At 48.9% G+C, this 16,751-nt stretch overlaps 1 protein-coding gene across 19 annotated transcripts in view; it reads left to right on the forward strand.

Annotated features, from left to right (window-relative positions):
- The window catches only part of CACNA1G (calcium voltage-gated channel subunit alpha1 G), a 145,871-nt gene that overhangs the window by 86,827 nt on the left and 42,293 nt on the right, over positions 1–16,751 (forward strand). For all 19 annotated transcript variants that reach the window (XM_027691374.1, XM_027691388.1, XM_027691389.1 and 16 more), the window contains 7 exons: positions 1,607–1,700; positions 2,285–2,469; positions 2,604–3,050; positions 8,622–8,722; positions 9,881–10,004; positions 12,894–12,962; positions 13,841–14,025. In XM_027691374.1, coding sequence (XP_027547175.1) covers positions 1,607–1,700; positions 2,285–2,469; positions 2,604–3,050; positions 8,622–8,722; positions 9,881–10,004; positions 12,894–12,962; positions 13,841–14,025 — 1,205 coding nt within the window. The remainder of the gene's footprint in view (positions 1–1,606; positions 1,701–2,284; positions 2,470–2,603; positions 3,051–8,621; positions 8,723–9,880; positions 10,005–12,893; positions 12,963–13,840; positions 14,026–16,751) is intronic.

Here is a 16,751-nt window from a genome sequence, read left to right on the forward strand (position 1 = left end):
AATAACCCATTAGGGAGACTGAGTAATTCCTGGCAGGCTCACTGACAGGCTGAGCCGGGAGCCTCCGGGGGAACATACCTGGAGCCAGCTGGAGCCCCTGTTCATACAGACACAGGTCTGACTCCAGCAAAGCTCAAGCCAGCCTGGCTTTACTGCTCCCCCTTGCAAGGTGCATTCCTGACCTTCTCAGACTGCATCCTGCAGGATGAGCTTCCCTGAATAGCACAGAAGTTCTGGATTGTCAGGACGGGAAGTTTTGAGCCAACACTTCACGTCACACTCTCTTTTGCCTTGAAAATGTGTCTGAGTGTCCAGTCTGCCTGGAAGAAATATCTTTAACAGTTTAGTGACCCCACTAAATAGGGAGGCAGTACTGGGGCTCAGCCTTCTGGGGTTTTGCCTAACAATGAGGTGCAGGGCACTGACTTGTGTTGGATCCATCTCTTCCTCCTGTCCCACGCTGGGGTCCTTCTGGGATTTTTCAGTCAACAGGTACCCGAGCACCAAACCTCAGCAGCGCTGGCCAGGGCTCCTGGGGACGCAGCTTAGCCTTGGTGGGGTTTTCTGGGGCTCCTGGGCTCTCACAGCTAAAGTGAGGGTCTGCTTGGCTTCTCCCATCCCAGCATCTTCCCTCTCTTCCCACCTCTCCTCCATTGTGACAGGGCTTGGTGCCCTTTGCCAGAGCAGTGGTTTCAGCTGTGAATCCTCCTCTTTTTGGATGGATATCGATCGTTCTGGCGAGCACCACTGCCCGTTGGGTGTATCCTGACTATACCACACCCTAAGTGCCTTTCTGCAGTGCCAATGGACAGAATCAGGGTGACACACAGGGACATCCCTGATCGGGTCTGTGCCACAAGACCGAGTGAGAGCCCGGGCACCACGCTGTGAGCACTGGTAAACATCCTCTCTCTCTGCCCGAGGATGGGCACCTGTCAGAGCAGGCAGCTCTCGCTCAACCCCCGACGTTCGAAATGATAGGGCAGAATTTAAACTCCTCAAACGATACAGTGTAAATCCCCAAAACTTCTGCTCCTGTTATGTGTGGCAGCTGGGAGGGGAACGGCCACTCACGGCAGTTGGGTTCTGCCACCTGGATCCTCTCTGTGCTGATGGGGCGTCCATCGACACGTGCACATGAGTCACGTAGGAAATTTGGGGTCTGTTGTGCCCCTTCTGAACCCTGGATTGCTCCATCACTAGAAAGAGCCACACACAGAGAGTTTTAAGACATGGTGTATAAATTAAGAGAGATTAGTAGGGCCATCTTTTGTCCACAAATTGCTCATCGGATATCTGTCCTTTCCTAACATCTGCCCCATATACAATTCCAGCAGCAAAAATTAAGCAATGGTTTGGTTTTTTCTGATCCCTTTCTGGGACCATGTTTGGAGCCAGAGGCAATCCATCTTCCTGGTAGGAGGTTAATTAGTCTGTGGTATAAACCTGTGCATGCATCATTTTGTGGAAGGTGGTGTTGCATTGTGGTACAAAGTTCAGTGGATCCGTAGGTGTGGTGTTGGAGATGGGAATCCATTTTTGCAGAGGGGTGTCCATGCACTGTGGCCCATAACCCTCGTTGCTGAAGCCCTTTGTTTTGCTCCAGGGTGATGCTTCCAAGTCTGATTCCGAGGGGGATCTCTTTCCCCGCAGCCTGGAAGAGGAGGGAGGACTTAAGAAAAACTTGTCAAATCCAGCCTGTGAGTAATGATCCCAGGAGGATGGGCCCTTCCACAGAAACCTCACTTTGCTGGGAAAACAATGTGTCCGAAAGGAAAAAGCCCTCCTAGAGGGAATGCTGTAATCCCAGTTGTGGTTTGCTTGACATTGCAGCAGGCTTGCGGCTTGGGGTGGGATTTTGGGATGCAGACAGGGAGGGACATGATTGCTTTTGAGCTGTAATTTCCCCACCAAGCCTGAGGTCTGGGCTTTTGGGCTATCACTGCAGGAGGAGCATGGCGAAGGAGGATGGAGGGAGCGGGCATGGGAAAGGAGGTTTCTAGAGCTGGTGGGTGTTGGTTTGAGGGTTGAGGGGCCACAGATGACATTCTGCATCTGCTCTCCTCTGTCATTGACACATGATCCCACATGATCCCATTACTGTTTGACGTTCCCCTGCCAGGCTGAAGGATGGGCTCCCAGTTCTCCAGACGGGCTTTCTGGCCCACATTCCCCTGGTGCTCGGAGCAGAGCCATCCCCACGCAGCCTCTTTGCCTGCCCGAGAGCGGGTTGCAGATGTGCCCCTTGAGGTGTGACACCTAAAAACCCTCTTGTGTCTTCCAGTGATGGCCTTGAGCGACCACCCGGAGCTGAAGAAGAGCCTGACCCCTCCGCTCATCATCCACACCGCTGCCACGCCGATGCCCATGCCCAAGAGCGCCGTGTTCGGGGACGCGGCGCAGGGCTACGAGTCCCGCCGGGCCAGTGGCGTCTCCGTGGACCCCGCCCTCTACGAGCTCAAGTCCCCGGTACTCGCGTCACCTCCTCCTGCGGATGTTCAGTGCGTCCGTGGGGCCGTCCGTCCACCCATCCGCCCCAGCAGCCTGGCACGGGGCGGGTGGCACAGGGCTGACGCTCTTCCCTGTCCCTGTCCTTCCCGCAGCCCAGCGCCCGCAGCTCCCCGCACAGTCCCTGGCGTGCCAGCAGCAGCTGGAACAGCCGCCGCTCCAGCTGGAACAGCATCGGCCGGGCCCCCAGCCTCAAGCGCCGGGGGCAGAGCGGCGAGCGCAGGTCCCTCCTCTCCGGGGAGGGCAAGGAGAGCTCGGAGGAAGGGGAGAGCTCGGATGAGGAGCACTCCAGCCGGGCCGGCAGCTTCAATGGCTCTTTGCCTCATCGCATGGAGTCGCTGGAAACGAAAGGGTCCTTCGACCTCCAGGATACCCTGCAGGTGCCTTCCCTGTACCGGACCAGCAGCATGCACAGCACACGAACCACTGCCTCCGAGCACCAGGACTGCAATGGGAAGACCTCTCCGGGTCTGCTGCTGCACCAGCTCCACCTGGATGACCCCCACCAGGATGGTGATGATGGTGATGATGAAGGCAACATGGTAAGGAAATGCCACGTGTTCGTTTCGGGCTTTTTTCCTTGTCGAAACGATCCTTGTCCCTGTCTTGGGAGCACACAAGTGGGTGCAAAGCAATGGCCTGTTGCAGGGATTAGGTCTCGCCATCACCACCAGACCAGACTGAGAGTCACCCAGGAGGTCTCTGGGCAGTGGATGACGTCAGAAATGGGGTTGGGATCATATCAAGTATTTCAGTGCAGTATCAGATGGCTCATCATGGAGAAATTAGGCCAAAACTCCCCAAGTTCCACTAAAACTTACAAAGTGAAGGCTATCTATTGGAAATATATTCTTTTCTGGGTTTATTTTTTCACTGTTTTTCCAAAAAGCCCCAAAACAAAGCAAGTAACTTTCCCCACTTTCCAGCTATTATTCAGTTTTTTGCCCCCGCAGCAGCAGCAGCAAATTTCTATTGACATCAACAGGCAAGGAAAGGGCAGGGCTTGGCCCTCCATTCCCATGACAGTGTTAGGCCTGTGGAGATTGTGGTAATTTCGGAGGCTTTGCATTAATTTCCATCTGAAGAGGCATTTTGCCAATGAGCATCTCTTTCATGGGCCTGAAAAGAGCCATTTAGGAAATATTAGCTAAAAAGGCTGCAAGTGCAGGGAAGGGACGAGGGTTCCTGGTTATTTTTTTTTTTTTTTTTCACATGGATGTTTGTATCTTAAGGGGATAAAAGGAATCTGGCTGCTTTTCCAAAGTTGTTTGTGTGCCTGGCATTGTGGGGCTTGAGTTGGGCAGCAGGGTGTCACAGTCCTGGCTGTCAGGTGTGCGTTGGGATGTCCCCGGGCCAGTTTTGGAGTGTTCCCTGCTCTTCCAAGGTTACCTCTTTGTTTGATTATACCTTGTTCTCAGGCTTAAAAATGTGATGGTCTGATGTGTAGTCCCCAGGGGGTAACTATGTTTCTGCTGGTGGAGCACATGGGTTTTGGGTAGAGCCACGTGAAGGTAACAGGGGCTGTTCTGAGAACAGGAAAGCGGCAGCTTGTGGACGTGATTTTACTGTATTTCACTGAGTTTATTGAATGAAAATGGAATTGGGATCATGTGAAGGGATGCAAAAGCAGCATTTACTCCAGAGTCCTTCTATTCCTTACGGGAGGAGAAAGGGAGTTAGCGCTGGCAGAATGGAGTCACTCAGCCATGAACTCCCTTTTAAAAAAGCCATTATCCCATTACATCTCCAGCATGGATCCTCAGCCTGGGATTTTTACTGATTGTCTTAACCTGGTTTTTACCTTCCATAGAATAAATTACATTTTTAAGAAAAGGAGCAGCAATTATTTTTGGAACAAACACCATTAAAAGTGATCAAGAGACCATGCTTTTTATTGCTAGCTAGGGATTTTATTTTTTTTTCGTGCTCCAACATCTGCTGCTTTTTACAGCTCACCTGGTCCAAACATCCCACCGGTCCCTTCCTTTCTGCCCACAGCATCACAAGCCAGCAGCCCCCCTTGTGCTGGATGTGGTGTGGTGGGACTTGTCCCTCCTCTCCCATCCCACCCAGTCCCCATCCTCAGCCACTGGTGACAATAATCTGATGAATAAGATTTTTAATCTTTATTACAGCAGCTGCTTTTAGTATAAACCAAATGTCATCCTCTGTGTACCGAGGTCTGGCCACAGAGGGTTAGACCAAAGATCCCTCAATCCCCTCCCATGCAGTGTTCAGAAGGACATGCCTAGGCAAAGAATAGACAAAATAGGGTAAGTGAATTGTGCCCCAGCCCGTGGTATGGCCACAGCTGGGGCACCAGCAGCTGACTGGTGCCTTCCCCCATGCTCCAAAATATGTCTTCACTGCAAATCACTAAACCAGATGGATCAGAAAATATTGCTTAGATTAGCAAAATGAGCCCCTGGGTTGTGGACCTTCTCTTTGGGCTTCCCTCTTGACATTTAGGAAGGATACTTTGCCCCTAAATCACCCTTGACAAAGTCAGGGGAAAAAAACGGCATTATAAATGGAAAAAATGAGATACAAAACTCCCCAGCAACAAAAGAAGAGAAGAGCTCAACTGTTACTCAGATCAAAGTAATCCTAAATATGCCCTTCTGCATCAAAGCTTCACATCCCTCCTTGCTGCCTGGTTTTGATTGCCTCTGTGCAGAAATTAAAGGAAGTGCAAACGCTTCGTCTGGATTTCCCAGGCTCCCACTATATTAGTGCTGCTCCACTGCCTTCAATGAGTTTATTCTGAATTTCCATCCCTCTGGGGGGCCAGAATCAGGCCCCTGACAGCTCTGCTCCCCAGAAGTATGGAATCACTGCAGACAAGGAGAAATGTCACAGAGAGAGCAATCCACTGCCTGCTTGGGTTCCTGTGGCTGTGACCAGGATCAGGGATCTGCTGCCAGGTCTTTGTTGTTTCTGACTGCTGGATTTTGGATGGTTTTGGGTGCTTTCCACCCCAATTGCTGCGTGCTCAGAGCTGAAAGTGAGGAAAATATTGAATATGCAACCAAATGTGTCCCCTCCTCTCCAAAACCTCATTACATTTTGTGATTGCAGCTCCTTTCCCTTTGCCTATTCCACTTTTTCTCTGTGGTGTGCGGTCCAGCCACTCCCAAACTCTCTCAGCCTGTCCCTGCTGCATATTAAAATTAAATAATCAGGTCCCGAGTGCCTCCATGCAGCTTCCAGCTTGCCTGGAGGTCCACTGCTGCTCACAGAGCGTTTTTCAGCAGTTCCCCCATCCTTATAATAAATCTTTTATAAATCTAAGCCTCTCCCTTACTCTGAGGAGTGCATCAGTCATCTTTTAATGCCAACTGCCTTTCATCCTGCCCTCAGAAGTGCATTAATATCTGAAATTCCTTAAAAAAAAAGCAGCTATTTATCAGCAGCTCTTGTTGCTGTAGGATTGAGTGGCTCCATTCCCACTGCTGCCTGTTAGCACCCAGAATCTCCCCGTGTCCTGGCCCCTGTGGTGGGGGGTATGGGGGGCCTTACCCAGGGAGATTTTCTTCTCCCTCCCCATCTTTATTCATCCCGTCCAGGTGTGTTTTATGAACAAATAGATATGATTTGAGCCACATAATTGATATATCACTTTGAACATAATGCAGGCTTAAACAGCAATCAGCCCGATTGTCAGCACTCGGAGCCTGCCCGGACCTTGCTGGGAAAGCACTGGATGGGGCTTAGGCTAGAAACACTCAGGGTTTATTTCCCAAATATCTTACATTTGGCTCAAATTAACTGAACTGTGCTGTTCCACTAGTGGAAATCTGGAGTAATTCCTTGGAGTTTAGATTTCTGGGGATGTACTTGGCCCCGCACAGAGCAGCCGGGCTGCGGCCCCGCCGAGCCCCAGTGCTTGCCCTTAATCTAACCCACTGAATAGAGAGACATGATGGAAGATCACTTTTTGCCTTTGTTATCTGATTTAGCCCATGAACTGCGAGCTGCAACAATTAGCCAAACCCCAAAATATCTTTGGCATTAAAATTGGACAAAAGGAATATAAAGAAGCATTCTGTGCTGCTGACGCATTACCATTCACTACAAATCCCCTTGATAAATACCAGAACTGCTTTGAATAAGAGATACTTCTGGAAACCTTCCAGCTCACAAAATGAACTGGACCAAGTTGCATCTATTACTCCGTGTCCAGAGGCTGGGGTAGCAATCACTGTTCTCAACACAACTTTGAGCAGACACCCAATTTTTATCCATTTATTTACCTTTGTTAAATCTATGGATAATTAAACTAACTAGGCTGCTTGAAGGGATAACACAACCCCAAGGATGCATGCTCTATTAAATACAGTTTAGAGAGAAGGGAGCAGTTCTGACTCCTTGCCTGCAGCTGGAAAAAGGATGTGAGAACATCCAAGACAACCAAAACCCCACTGGTGTGTGGTGGCGTGGTCTGTGTGTGTGTAGAAGTGGAGGGAAGGATGGATGGCTGGAGGAACAGGGTAAACAGATTTTGCTTTTTTTGTTTGTTTGTTATTCAAACTTTTCTTCTTATTTTCCCAAGATGATTTTTGTTTTCTGAAGGGTTCAGGTTGTCACTGAGGGCTTTGATTAAAACAGACACCACACTAGTTATTCCCCATCACTAATGAGACCCTTGGCTGGTTGCCTATAGGAACAGAAAGTGCTTGCTCCACTCCACTCAATTACCCTAACAAATCCTGTTTTTACAATCCAGACTACTCCAAGTGTGAACAGTTTGGATCCAAATGAATCCCCCCCTCCCTGTTTTTCCAAGATGAAATAAATGAAAGTGCCTCAGTCCCAGAGTGTGGGTGTTCCTGGGGTGTGAGTGGTGATTCCTGCACTGTCCTTCACACCCCTCTACATCCTCATGGCCCTGAACATCTATAGAAGAAGCTTCAAAGAGCCCGTGCAGGCACATTCCCAGGTCTGCCCATCCAAGCCCAGGTGGTAGCAGAGAAATGCGGGTAATGAAAGAGCAAGGATTGGTTTTTATTTATCTGCAAATGCAAAGCGCTGAGGTGACATTGCACACACCAATCTGTGCATTTGTCTTCTGGTGCTTCCATGTGGAAGAGCTGGGAAAGCCCCGGTGGGGTGGGAAGGATGTTGACTTGGCTTTTAGGTGTTGTCCGTGCACAGGGTGCTAATGCTGCAATGTCAGTGGGATTAAAGATCCTGACTTTCCCTCAGAGACCTGTAAATGAGAAGGTGATAAACCCAAGTTACAGGCTGTTGCAGCTGGGATGAGTCTTCCCCTCAGCGTCCACTTTTTGATGTCTTCAGTTGACTTTTTGGCTAAGGCTTTTGCAGTCTGCCCTCCTGACCTGAAACAACCTTGCAGACAGTCTATAGCATAAGTATGCGTGGCTGAGGATGTGCCGTGGTTTCAAGTAGGAATTAATTTGTGGGAATTGGATGGCCCATGTTCATGCAGGTCAGGCTGGCCACGATGTTCCCTTCTGGCTTTATAATCTCACATCTAATCTGTTCATGCTGAATGAGAGGCAGATGCTTGCCATTGTGTTCCTGGACCAAAACTCAGGTCTCAAATGATTTCTTTAGCTTTCCAGAAGTGCACGGACACAGGGCTTGCCCCAGCCAGCAGCAGGAATCCATCCCTTGCTCCTCTTATAACCTCTGACATAAGCAGGCTATATTCTTTTAAAAAACCCCAAACAACTAAAAAAACACACAAAAATACTACAAAAAAACTTTAGAAGGTTCAGGCAAGCATCTGATGAGTATCTGGAGGGACTGAGGCTGATCAGAGCGGGTTATCAGTCCTTTGGGCAAGGGTTTTATTTATCATGTTTGTCCTCTTGGATAACCATGTGCCAGACACAGTTACTGTGTGTGGAGGAAGAAGCAAGACTGAACTGTGAGCTCGGGGGGCTGGCACAGCCCTCATCTGGCTGCCAGAGCTCCTTCCCCTGCCCAGCGGGGTTTTTTTGGGGAGATCATTTTATTTCAGCTTTACTGAGCACTTGGAGATATGTGTTTAGTGAAAAACTGCCCCGAGTCCTTCACTTGGAAGTTTTGGGGGTTTATTGTTTTAACAGTTCTGTGTTTTCCTCCTGGTCTGTATATTTTCCTCCTAGAGCAAAAGGGACCGTATGAAGGCCTGGATACGGGCACGGCTCCCCACCTGCTGCAAAGAGAGAGACTCCTGGTCCATCTACATCTTCGCCCCTCACTCCAGGTAAGGCAGGGCTCTTGGGCAGTGGTGGCATGCTGGGCACGGATGCCCTTGTTACAGTGGCTCATCTGCCCATCTGTCCCAGATGGGTCTCTTTATGTCAGTCCACAAAACTTCCAGCCCTTCCCCTGCCCCAGCGTGAGGTAAGGGTGAGACAATAAATAGCTGCTGGCTGCAGAGGGCCCTGGCATAGGAGTATCCAGTTGAAAACCATAGCCCAGGGCATGGCTGCAGCTTCATCAGGTTCATCCTTTGCTGTGACAGTGATGCCAGCATTCTGCAAGTTTGTCACTTGACAGAGCGTGGGGAGTTTGCAGTGGGGGGAGAGGTGCTTCATTAAGCAGAAATGTCTGAATATGCCCCTGCCACACAACCTGTACCACAGCAAGGGGCAGTCCTTGACCTCCCCAACCTGCCTCTCTGCTGGAATTCTCTGTCCTCCCACTTCCCTTCCTCCCTCTCCCAGAGAAGCCCCTCTCCTTGCCTGCAGGCTCCCGGTTCTGCCCTTCCCAAAGCCTGGCCGTGCCGGGGCCGTCTGTGCTCCGTGCTCCCCCACGCGCTCCTCTGGACATGCACCCACACGCAGTGAGGGTTCCCCATGCTCGAGCCAGAGGGCCCTGGATGGTGTTCAGGTTCATTCATACAAAGATTAGAGAGATTTTCAGAAACAGACTTTGGGAAATGTAATACGGTATTATAAATCCTGGGTCAGTGTACAGCCATCTGTCACAATAAATAGCTTCTGTCCCTTTGTTCTGTGTGCACTCAACCCTCACGGGCTCACTGGGAGCCTTTATTTAAGCTAAACCTGAGCACTGGGAGCCCAGGTAGGGGGCTGAATCCAAACCTGGCTGTGTGTCTGAGTTGTGGGAGCAGCTGCTCCATTCCAAGTGAGCCAAACTCCTCTACGAACATTACCAGGGCTTGAAACTTGTGGCCCAATTCTGCAGCTCGGATCCTTTTCTGTTCCCACCCCTATCTGCCTGCAGCATCCAGCTCTGCCCGGGAGGGGATTGGGAGATTGGAGCTCATCTGCTTTGCAAACGGAGCACCCGATTCCCCTGCCGTGCATCGAGCTGCTGCGTGTCTCCCCAGCCAGTCGAGCATTAATAGCTGGTCTGTGTCTACTCTTCTTTTTTTTTTCTCTTTCTTTCTCGGCAGATTCCGTCTGATGTGCAATAAAATCATCACTCACAAGATGTTTGATCATGTCGTCTTGGTGATCATTTTCCTGAACTGCATTACCATTGCCATGGAACGGCCCAAAATTGAGCCTCACAGTGCCGTGAGTTTCTGAGGTTAAGGTTTTCCTGTGCTCCTCGTGGAGCAAACACCCATGGTTTGGACCCCGCTGCTGTGCACTCGGTCTCACTTTCTTCCTCTTTTTAAAATGGGAAGCTTCCAACACCTCCTGTGTATCCTTTGAATTAGTTACAGCAACTGTACTGGTGCCTACCTAGCCTCATTTCAAAGCACAAGAGCAGAGCTTATGGCCTGCAATGTATCCAATATCCCATTTCTGGAATTATGATCAAGGTTTTAACACATGACATAGCATGACATCTGTCTCAGTTTCCTTCTCTGAGAAACCTTCAAACACTTTTCCTGTCTCAACACAATGTTCGCTTCTTCCATCTGTTCCCCACGGGCACGTATGTGTGGTGCGAAGGGAATGGGGGAAACTGTTCATTTCATACTCTTCTCTCCCCTTTGTGTATCAGCTTTGTTGTGACACCAGAAAAACTGAATTGATACAGGCACTGTAATGCCAACTCCCTGAACCGCTTTGTTTTAGTACGCTACGTAAGGATCCCTGAAACCAGACCCTCACAGACCAACATGCATCAATCAGAGGGGCAGAATCATCCTATTACTCTTTTATTTTAGCATAGATTGGGGCTGAGATGCGCTGGGCTCTTGCTGGTGTATCGCACAAGACTGCTCATATCACAATTGTAAAGAATCCTGGTTTGTTGATGTAGGCGTGTCAGGCTGTTCATTTTTGTGGATCTTCAACTAAGACCTCAAAACTGGAGTCTTGGCTGCTCTGTGCCTATTTTAAGCATTCCCTAGTAGTCCTCCTTACTGTAACAGTTTGCCCAGCAGTCCCTCCCCTAAATCCATTTTTTCTTTCAGTTACCATGCAGTCAAGGTGCATCAACTCACAGCTGCAGGAAGAGGGCAGGGCTCCCTGCCAGCCAATCTAGCAGGGGAAGTCACCCTGCTGCTCCCCAAATGGGCAACCCTGAGAATGTCCCTTTAAATCCCAAATGTTTCTTTGGAGCCCCTTGCTGTGACCTCCGAGAGTCACAAGTCAGCAAGGCTGGCTCTGAAAGGAGCTGTAGTTACACAAGGATGAAGGGAATGGGGTGACGTGTAAGTCAGAGGAGTCCACAGCAAAGAGCTGTAGCACCCAAACCCAATACTTCATACAGGAGAGGAGGAGGAGCTGTGATGTCCACTGGCATTGGGAGAGTGCAGAGAGGAAAGGAGACAGGGACTGGTGTGAGCTTAATCACCATCAGGTTATAACCAAGAGAACCAAAACGAGTCCAGGGCTGAACTGAGCTGGACCATGGTCTGGGAGCAGCAGAGGAGAATGGGGATGCTGAGCAGTGGGGCAGAGGAGCCAGGAGGAGTGCACGGGCCCTGCCTGTGCTGATGGAGCTCTCATCTGGAAGCCGAGAGAGTTAGTTTAGGTTGAGTTGTTTAAAATAATTGTTCTTTGCTTCCCTGAGCTGTGGATTTTCTAACTGCTTCAAGCGAGTTCTCTTTCCCTGTCCCAGTTTCAGCTGGCTTATCAGAACAGGGGATTCTGTTGCTACCCAGCACGCGCTCCCCACTGCAGAGTGCACGACATGGGCCGGGGAGATTATCCTTCGAAATAGCCACGCGCTTGCCAGGGAGGGATGCAATATCCTCAGTCTCTCCTCCACGCTATTGCTGTTTTATCTCCAGCTCCACAAGCAGGTCCCTACTCTCTCCCTCCTGCCCACTGCCTGCCCCTCTATAGCAGTCTTTTGTGTGGCAGTCAGCTGACGGCCAGAGATGTTTCCTATCACAGCTCATACAATCACAGTGCAGGTCTAGGACCTAATTAATTATGGACCTGCTATGGAAACAAGCTGCTGTGTGGTTCCTGAGTCACTTTCAGTAAATCATGATATGGCAAGAGAGAGAGTTGCCAAGGTGTTTTGTCTTGGTTAAATTGCATCTCATTTTCAGTGAGAGATCTGCATCTCTTATGGGACCACTCTGTAGGGAGCAGCAGAAATAAATCCAAAATTGTTATTATCAGAACTGGGGCCAGTTCAGTTGTATGCATACATGCATACACATCATCTTTCCTCCAGCCTCCATCTTCTGCTGTCCATTTCTCAGTATAGGCAATCAGAGGTGGTTCAGGGATTAGGGAAAAGTGTAATTTATTTAATGATCATCATTAAAAAGATAGGTTTCTGCTAACTACAGATAGGGAACCAGTCCATGGTCTCATCTGTAATCACTAGCTGCAATTGCAGAGCAGTGGCAGTGAGGATGGCATGGTCTGGTGGATAGCACAGGGGACTGGGAGATGTGGCTGTTGGGCTTCACGCCAGGTCTAACCCGCGGCTTTGGGCAAGAGAATCAACCTTTTGGGGGCAGATCTCAGCTGGCATAAAGCCCCAGAGCTTTTCTGGCTTCGCTGGAGCTGTGACAACTCAGGCCAGCTGCACTTCTGCATCCCACGGGTCCTGCTGCCTCACAGCTCAGCCACTCTAATATTGACTTAATTTCTGGGAGAATTGGGAGCTCAGTGATATTTACACTGTGCAGTGACGTCTGCAGGTGAGGGGCAGGTAGAGATTTGTCAAGCATGTTTCAAGGGGGAAATATCTCCCTGTTATTGCAGGGGAGGTTGGAATTGGGGGCAAATAGGGGGATTTTGGAGGCGGGTGCCGGCGGCTGTCCCTGTCCATGGTGCTGACACAGAGCTGGGTACTGGCAGGGCTGAACCATGAGAAGTGTTATTGTCTAAATATTTGGATTTTTATCTCTTTGCGAGCAAACAGTCCGAGGCTTGTTTCAGCACAGAAGCTGGAGAACAGTTATCAACTGCCTAAATATGCATGGGGAGATGTACAGCTGCAGAGAGCAGGCTATAAAATACTGTCTCTCATTTTCTTTTTCATAGGAACGGATTTTCCTAACACTCTCCAACTACATCTTTACAGTCATCTTCCTGACTGAGATGACAGTTAAGGTAAATGAATTTGGAGATAAGTGTGCCTGCATTATATTAGCGATCTTTTATTATGGTGGAGTCACAAAACCCCTAGGTCTACCAGCTGTGAGTGAGGTGTATATTTTCCTCATCTGAATCATATTCAAATACCCACCACATGCCTTATTCTGAGCACGTTTTACATCAGAACAATTTCACTGAAGTTCCTCTTGATTTACACCATTATATGAGCAATGGGATCCTTCAATTCAGCAATCCTTCCCTATTCAGCAAAGCTCTTGGAGCACATGCTTAACTTCAACCATGCATGTAAGTCCCATTGTCTTCAACAACCAGTTGTCCTCAACAACCTAAGCCTCTGTGTGCTTTCCTGAGGAGGGAGAGACTTAAGCACGTTGAAGCACTTTGCTGGATTTGAGGCAGGAGGCTCAGAAACCCATTGCTGTAAATCTCTCTTGTGTAATTCATAATCATCTCGCTGAACAATTGCTCTTTCTTTGGAAAGTTTCTCTAGTTTCTTTATTTGCAAAGCTTGTACATGATTGCTTCGGGTCAGCCACTCTGAACCTTCTCCCCTGCAGTCTATAGGAATAAAATGTGATCAAATTTTTTTTGTGCCAGAGCTGAACGTTTTAAGAGCAGTTTTGTGCAGGTAGTTTTATCTGCATTAAAAGTACATCAGCTCTAAGGGACAACCTGGGATGTTTCTGCAGCGGTATTTTCATAATTCTTTCAATAGAACACTTTGCTGGTTTGGCTAATTAGGCTTCTGTACTGGGAAGCAAATGGACTCACAGACTTGTATCTGTAAATAACGCATTCTCAGCAGGTTGCTAAGTGGAACAAACATATTGCATGTGATACTCATAATTTGTTGCAACTTGGTGTCCGGGCAGGTGGTGGCACTAGGCTTGTGTTTTGGGGAGAAAGCCTACTTGAAGAGCAGCTGGAACGTGCTGGATGGGGTGCTGGTTCTCATCTCCGTCATCGACATCCTGGTCTCGATGGTGTCAGACAGCGGCACGAAAATCCTGGGGATGCTGCGGGTGCTGAGACTGCTGAGGACACTGCGGCCCTTGAGGTGAGTAGAGGCTGAGGAAGAGCTCAGAGAGTGCAGGATGTGTGTGCCAAAGAGGGGGGCTGAGCATTTGTGCAAGGGAAGGGGCAGGAGAGACAAGGGCACAGCGTCTGTCACTGGTGTTATTCCAGCCTCCCGCGGCTCCGCAGACAATGAGTGCCTGCAGGTCCTGCGGACCCTCAAGGAGCTCCGGGTCTCGCTGTGTGTTGGGACCAGCCCCAAGTGCAATAGTAAACTGATCAATGCCTCCTTTGCTCATTAAAACACACATCCCCTGCTATTTGTGTTCTCATTTGCTCTGTGTAAAGTGCAGCTTAACAGCTTCTTCTCCCCCTTTCCTTCAGGCAGTCGATGCCTTTTGTAACAAAGAAGGAAATTAGTAGCAGGTGGCAGATCATTTTTAAGGAAGCAGCAACTCAACTGTTGCTTAACCTAGAATGCAAAGAAGGCTTTTTTCCCCAGCTCCCCATTAATTTTACAGAGACATTTATTTTGAAAATGGCCCAGACAGGATGAAAGCCATTGTCCTGCTAAGTTGGTCCCCCATCTCTGCTAGCAGGCAGTATTCCATGCTCCAGGGGCAAGCTCCCCTCTGATAAGAATCTGCCCAAGGACCAGCCTCTTCCAAACAGGCATCTGTTTGTGACCTGTACCCCAAGGCATGAAGGTTTCTCTCCATGCTAAATGCAGTCCCTCTTTAATACCATTGTTGCTGCTCTTGTTATGCAGCAGCTAATAAACCTTCCTGCTCAAAGCATCTTTGTGTGCCTGTCATATCTTACTGCTGCTTCCTTCATAAAAGGTTCGCTTTCAGTCAGGATTTCGTCTTTCAGGACAGAAAAATAGGAGCCTGCTTCAGATAGAAGATGTTGTTTTTACTATTCCCATGTGAATAATAAGTCTAAATAACAATGGCCATGCCTATATGTATATCTTTCAAATGTTCTCGACAGCTATAAAAGACATTCTGTTCAATTGGACTGTGTGTGTTGTGCTTGGTGAGTTTGAGGGCGTGAGATGTTTTTAATCATTTTTATCTAGCACCATTGAGGTGATTCAGCTCCCTCACCATGTGAGTAGACTGTCTTCATATGTGACTCCAATTCTGACTTTTCTCTCTTCATGTGTCCTCTGGTATCTCAAGTCAGCTGCTGTTTCTGGGGTAGTTTCTGCCCAGTCGAGTAGATATGGTTGAGTAGATGTGCTCTGTTCTGCTCTTCTGCTTTGGCTGCTTTTTGACCTTTGTTAAGAAAACCTATAAAATAATCTGTTTAGCTCTGGGTAAAAGAAGGATTGATTTCCTATGTCCATGTGGAATGCAAGCTTCTCTTTTGATGTTTCCTGGTTAAATCGGATCTCGAGGAAGACATTTGGGTTGTGCTGAGCCCTGTTGTAGTCTGACCTGTCTGACCTGGTAAAAGCCCTGTATGCTTCTTTATAGATCTATAGGTCTGCCTGGCCGGGACTTGGGCCTTTTTTAACTGAAGCCTTTCTCTGTAGGCACCTATGTGCGTGAAAAATCTGCAGTTATGGTGAATAATCCACTCAGTAACTGCAGGCAGGAGGAAGACCTGCCATCTGGAGCATGTTCAGGATTAGGCTCTCCCATTGCTATTCCATTCCTGTTGGCATTTGATATGTTTTCTCAAGAGAGTATGTGAATGTTTTCAGCCAACACGCTGCTTTCTACTACAAAGGAAACGTAAAAAAGACAGCAACAAGCCCATTCCCTAAATATGTTCAGAATCAGTTCTGTCTCCCTGTAATTAGATTTGTAGGAAATGAAAAAGCAGCCATCAAACTGGGGGCTTTTCAGTAAGTCATAAATCTCCTCATGTGGAAACCCATCTGCCTCTGTGCTGCACATCTGGGCTGCCCTGAGCCCGCCTCTGCCCACGGCTGCCCGCTCTGCCTTTGCCGCGGGCTGCGGCGACTGGCTCGGGGATCTCACCGTCACTGCCTGGGATGTGCAGCTGCATCAACATGGGATGACAGCTGGGACAGGTGACCTGAGGTCTCTGCACACCGTGGCTCCAGTCCCCGTGTCTGGGTGGAGGCCAAGCCAATGTTTTTCTTTTCTGAGAAGACTCAGGGCAAAGACCAAAGCCAGGGCTCCACTCCCACCACAGAGGAGCAAACCCCTCTCCTTCTGACCTCCCTTTCTGGGGGCACTCAGGGACAGGGCTGCAGTGAGGACACCCTCGGTGAGAAGCCAAGCCACGGCTGTGTGTGTCACACTCAACTGGAGAGCAGGGACAGCCCTCATCGTGTCTGCTTTGGCTTTCCCACTTGACGGTCTGGAAGGGGGATTCTTGCAAAAGACCTCTCTCATTCTGTCTCTGATTTTCTCCCATGGAAAAACCCCATTGCTTTACACAGCACACGAGCCCAGGCATTAAAAAAACTGGCCTGTGTGCCAATCACGGGGTTTTGATTGCATGATTGATTATCAGCCTCCAAATTGAATCCATGAGGATTCGAGCCCAGCTTTATGACCAGAATTCCAAAAATAAATTCACAAAGGAGTGACATTTAAAGATGTTTCCATGACCCTCTGATGTTTCAGCCAATAAAGGGATTGCTTATACAATAACATTCCTTCCTAATGCATTCAACCTGCTGTTGTTGGGATCAAGTGTTGTAGCTTAAGATACAAGAGAAGTCAAAATTGAAAATGTATTCAGATTTAATGTGGGTGGATGTCAGTGCTGTTTTACTCTCTACGGAGC

The sequence above is a fragment of the Neopelma chrysocephalum genome, unplaced genomic scaffold (genome assembly GCF_003984885.1).
Source record: "Neopelma chrysocephalum unplaced genomic scaffold, ASM398488v2 Primary Assembly neopelma1_84, whole genome shotgun sequence".
NCBI classification, from domain to species: domain Eukaryota; kingdom Metazoa; phylum Chordata; class Aves; order Passeriformes; family Pipridae; genus Neopelma; species Neopelma chrysocephalum.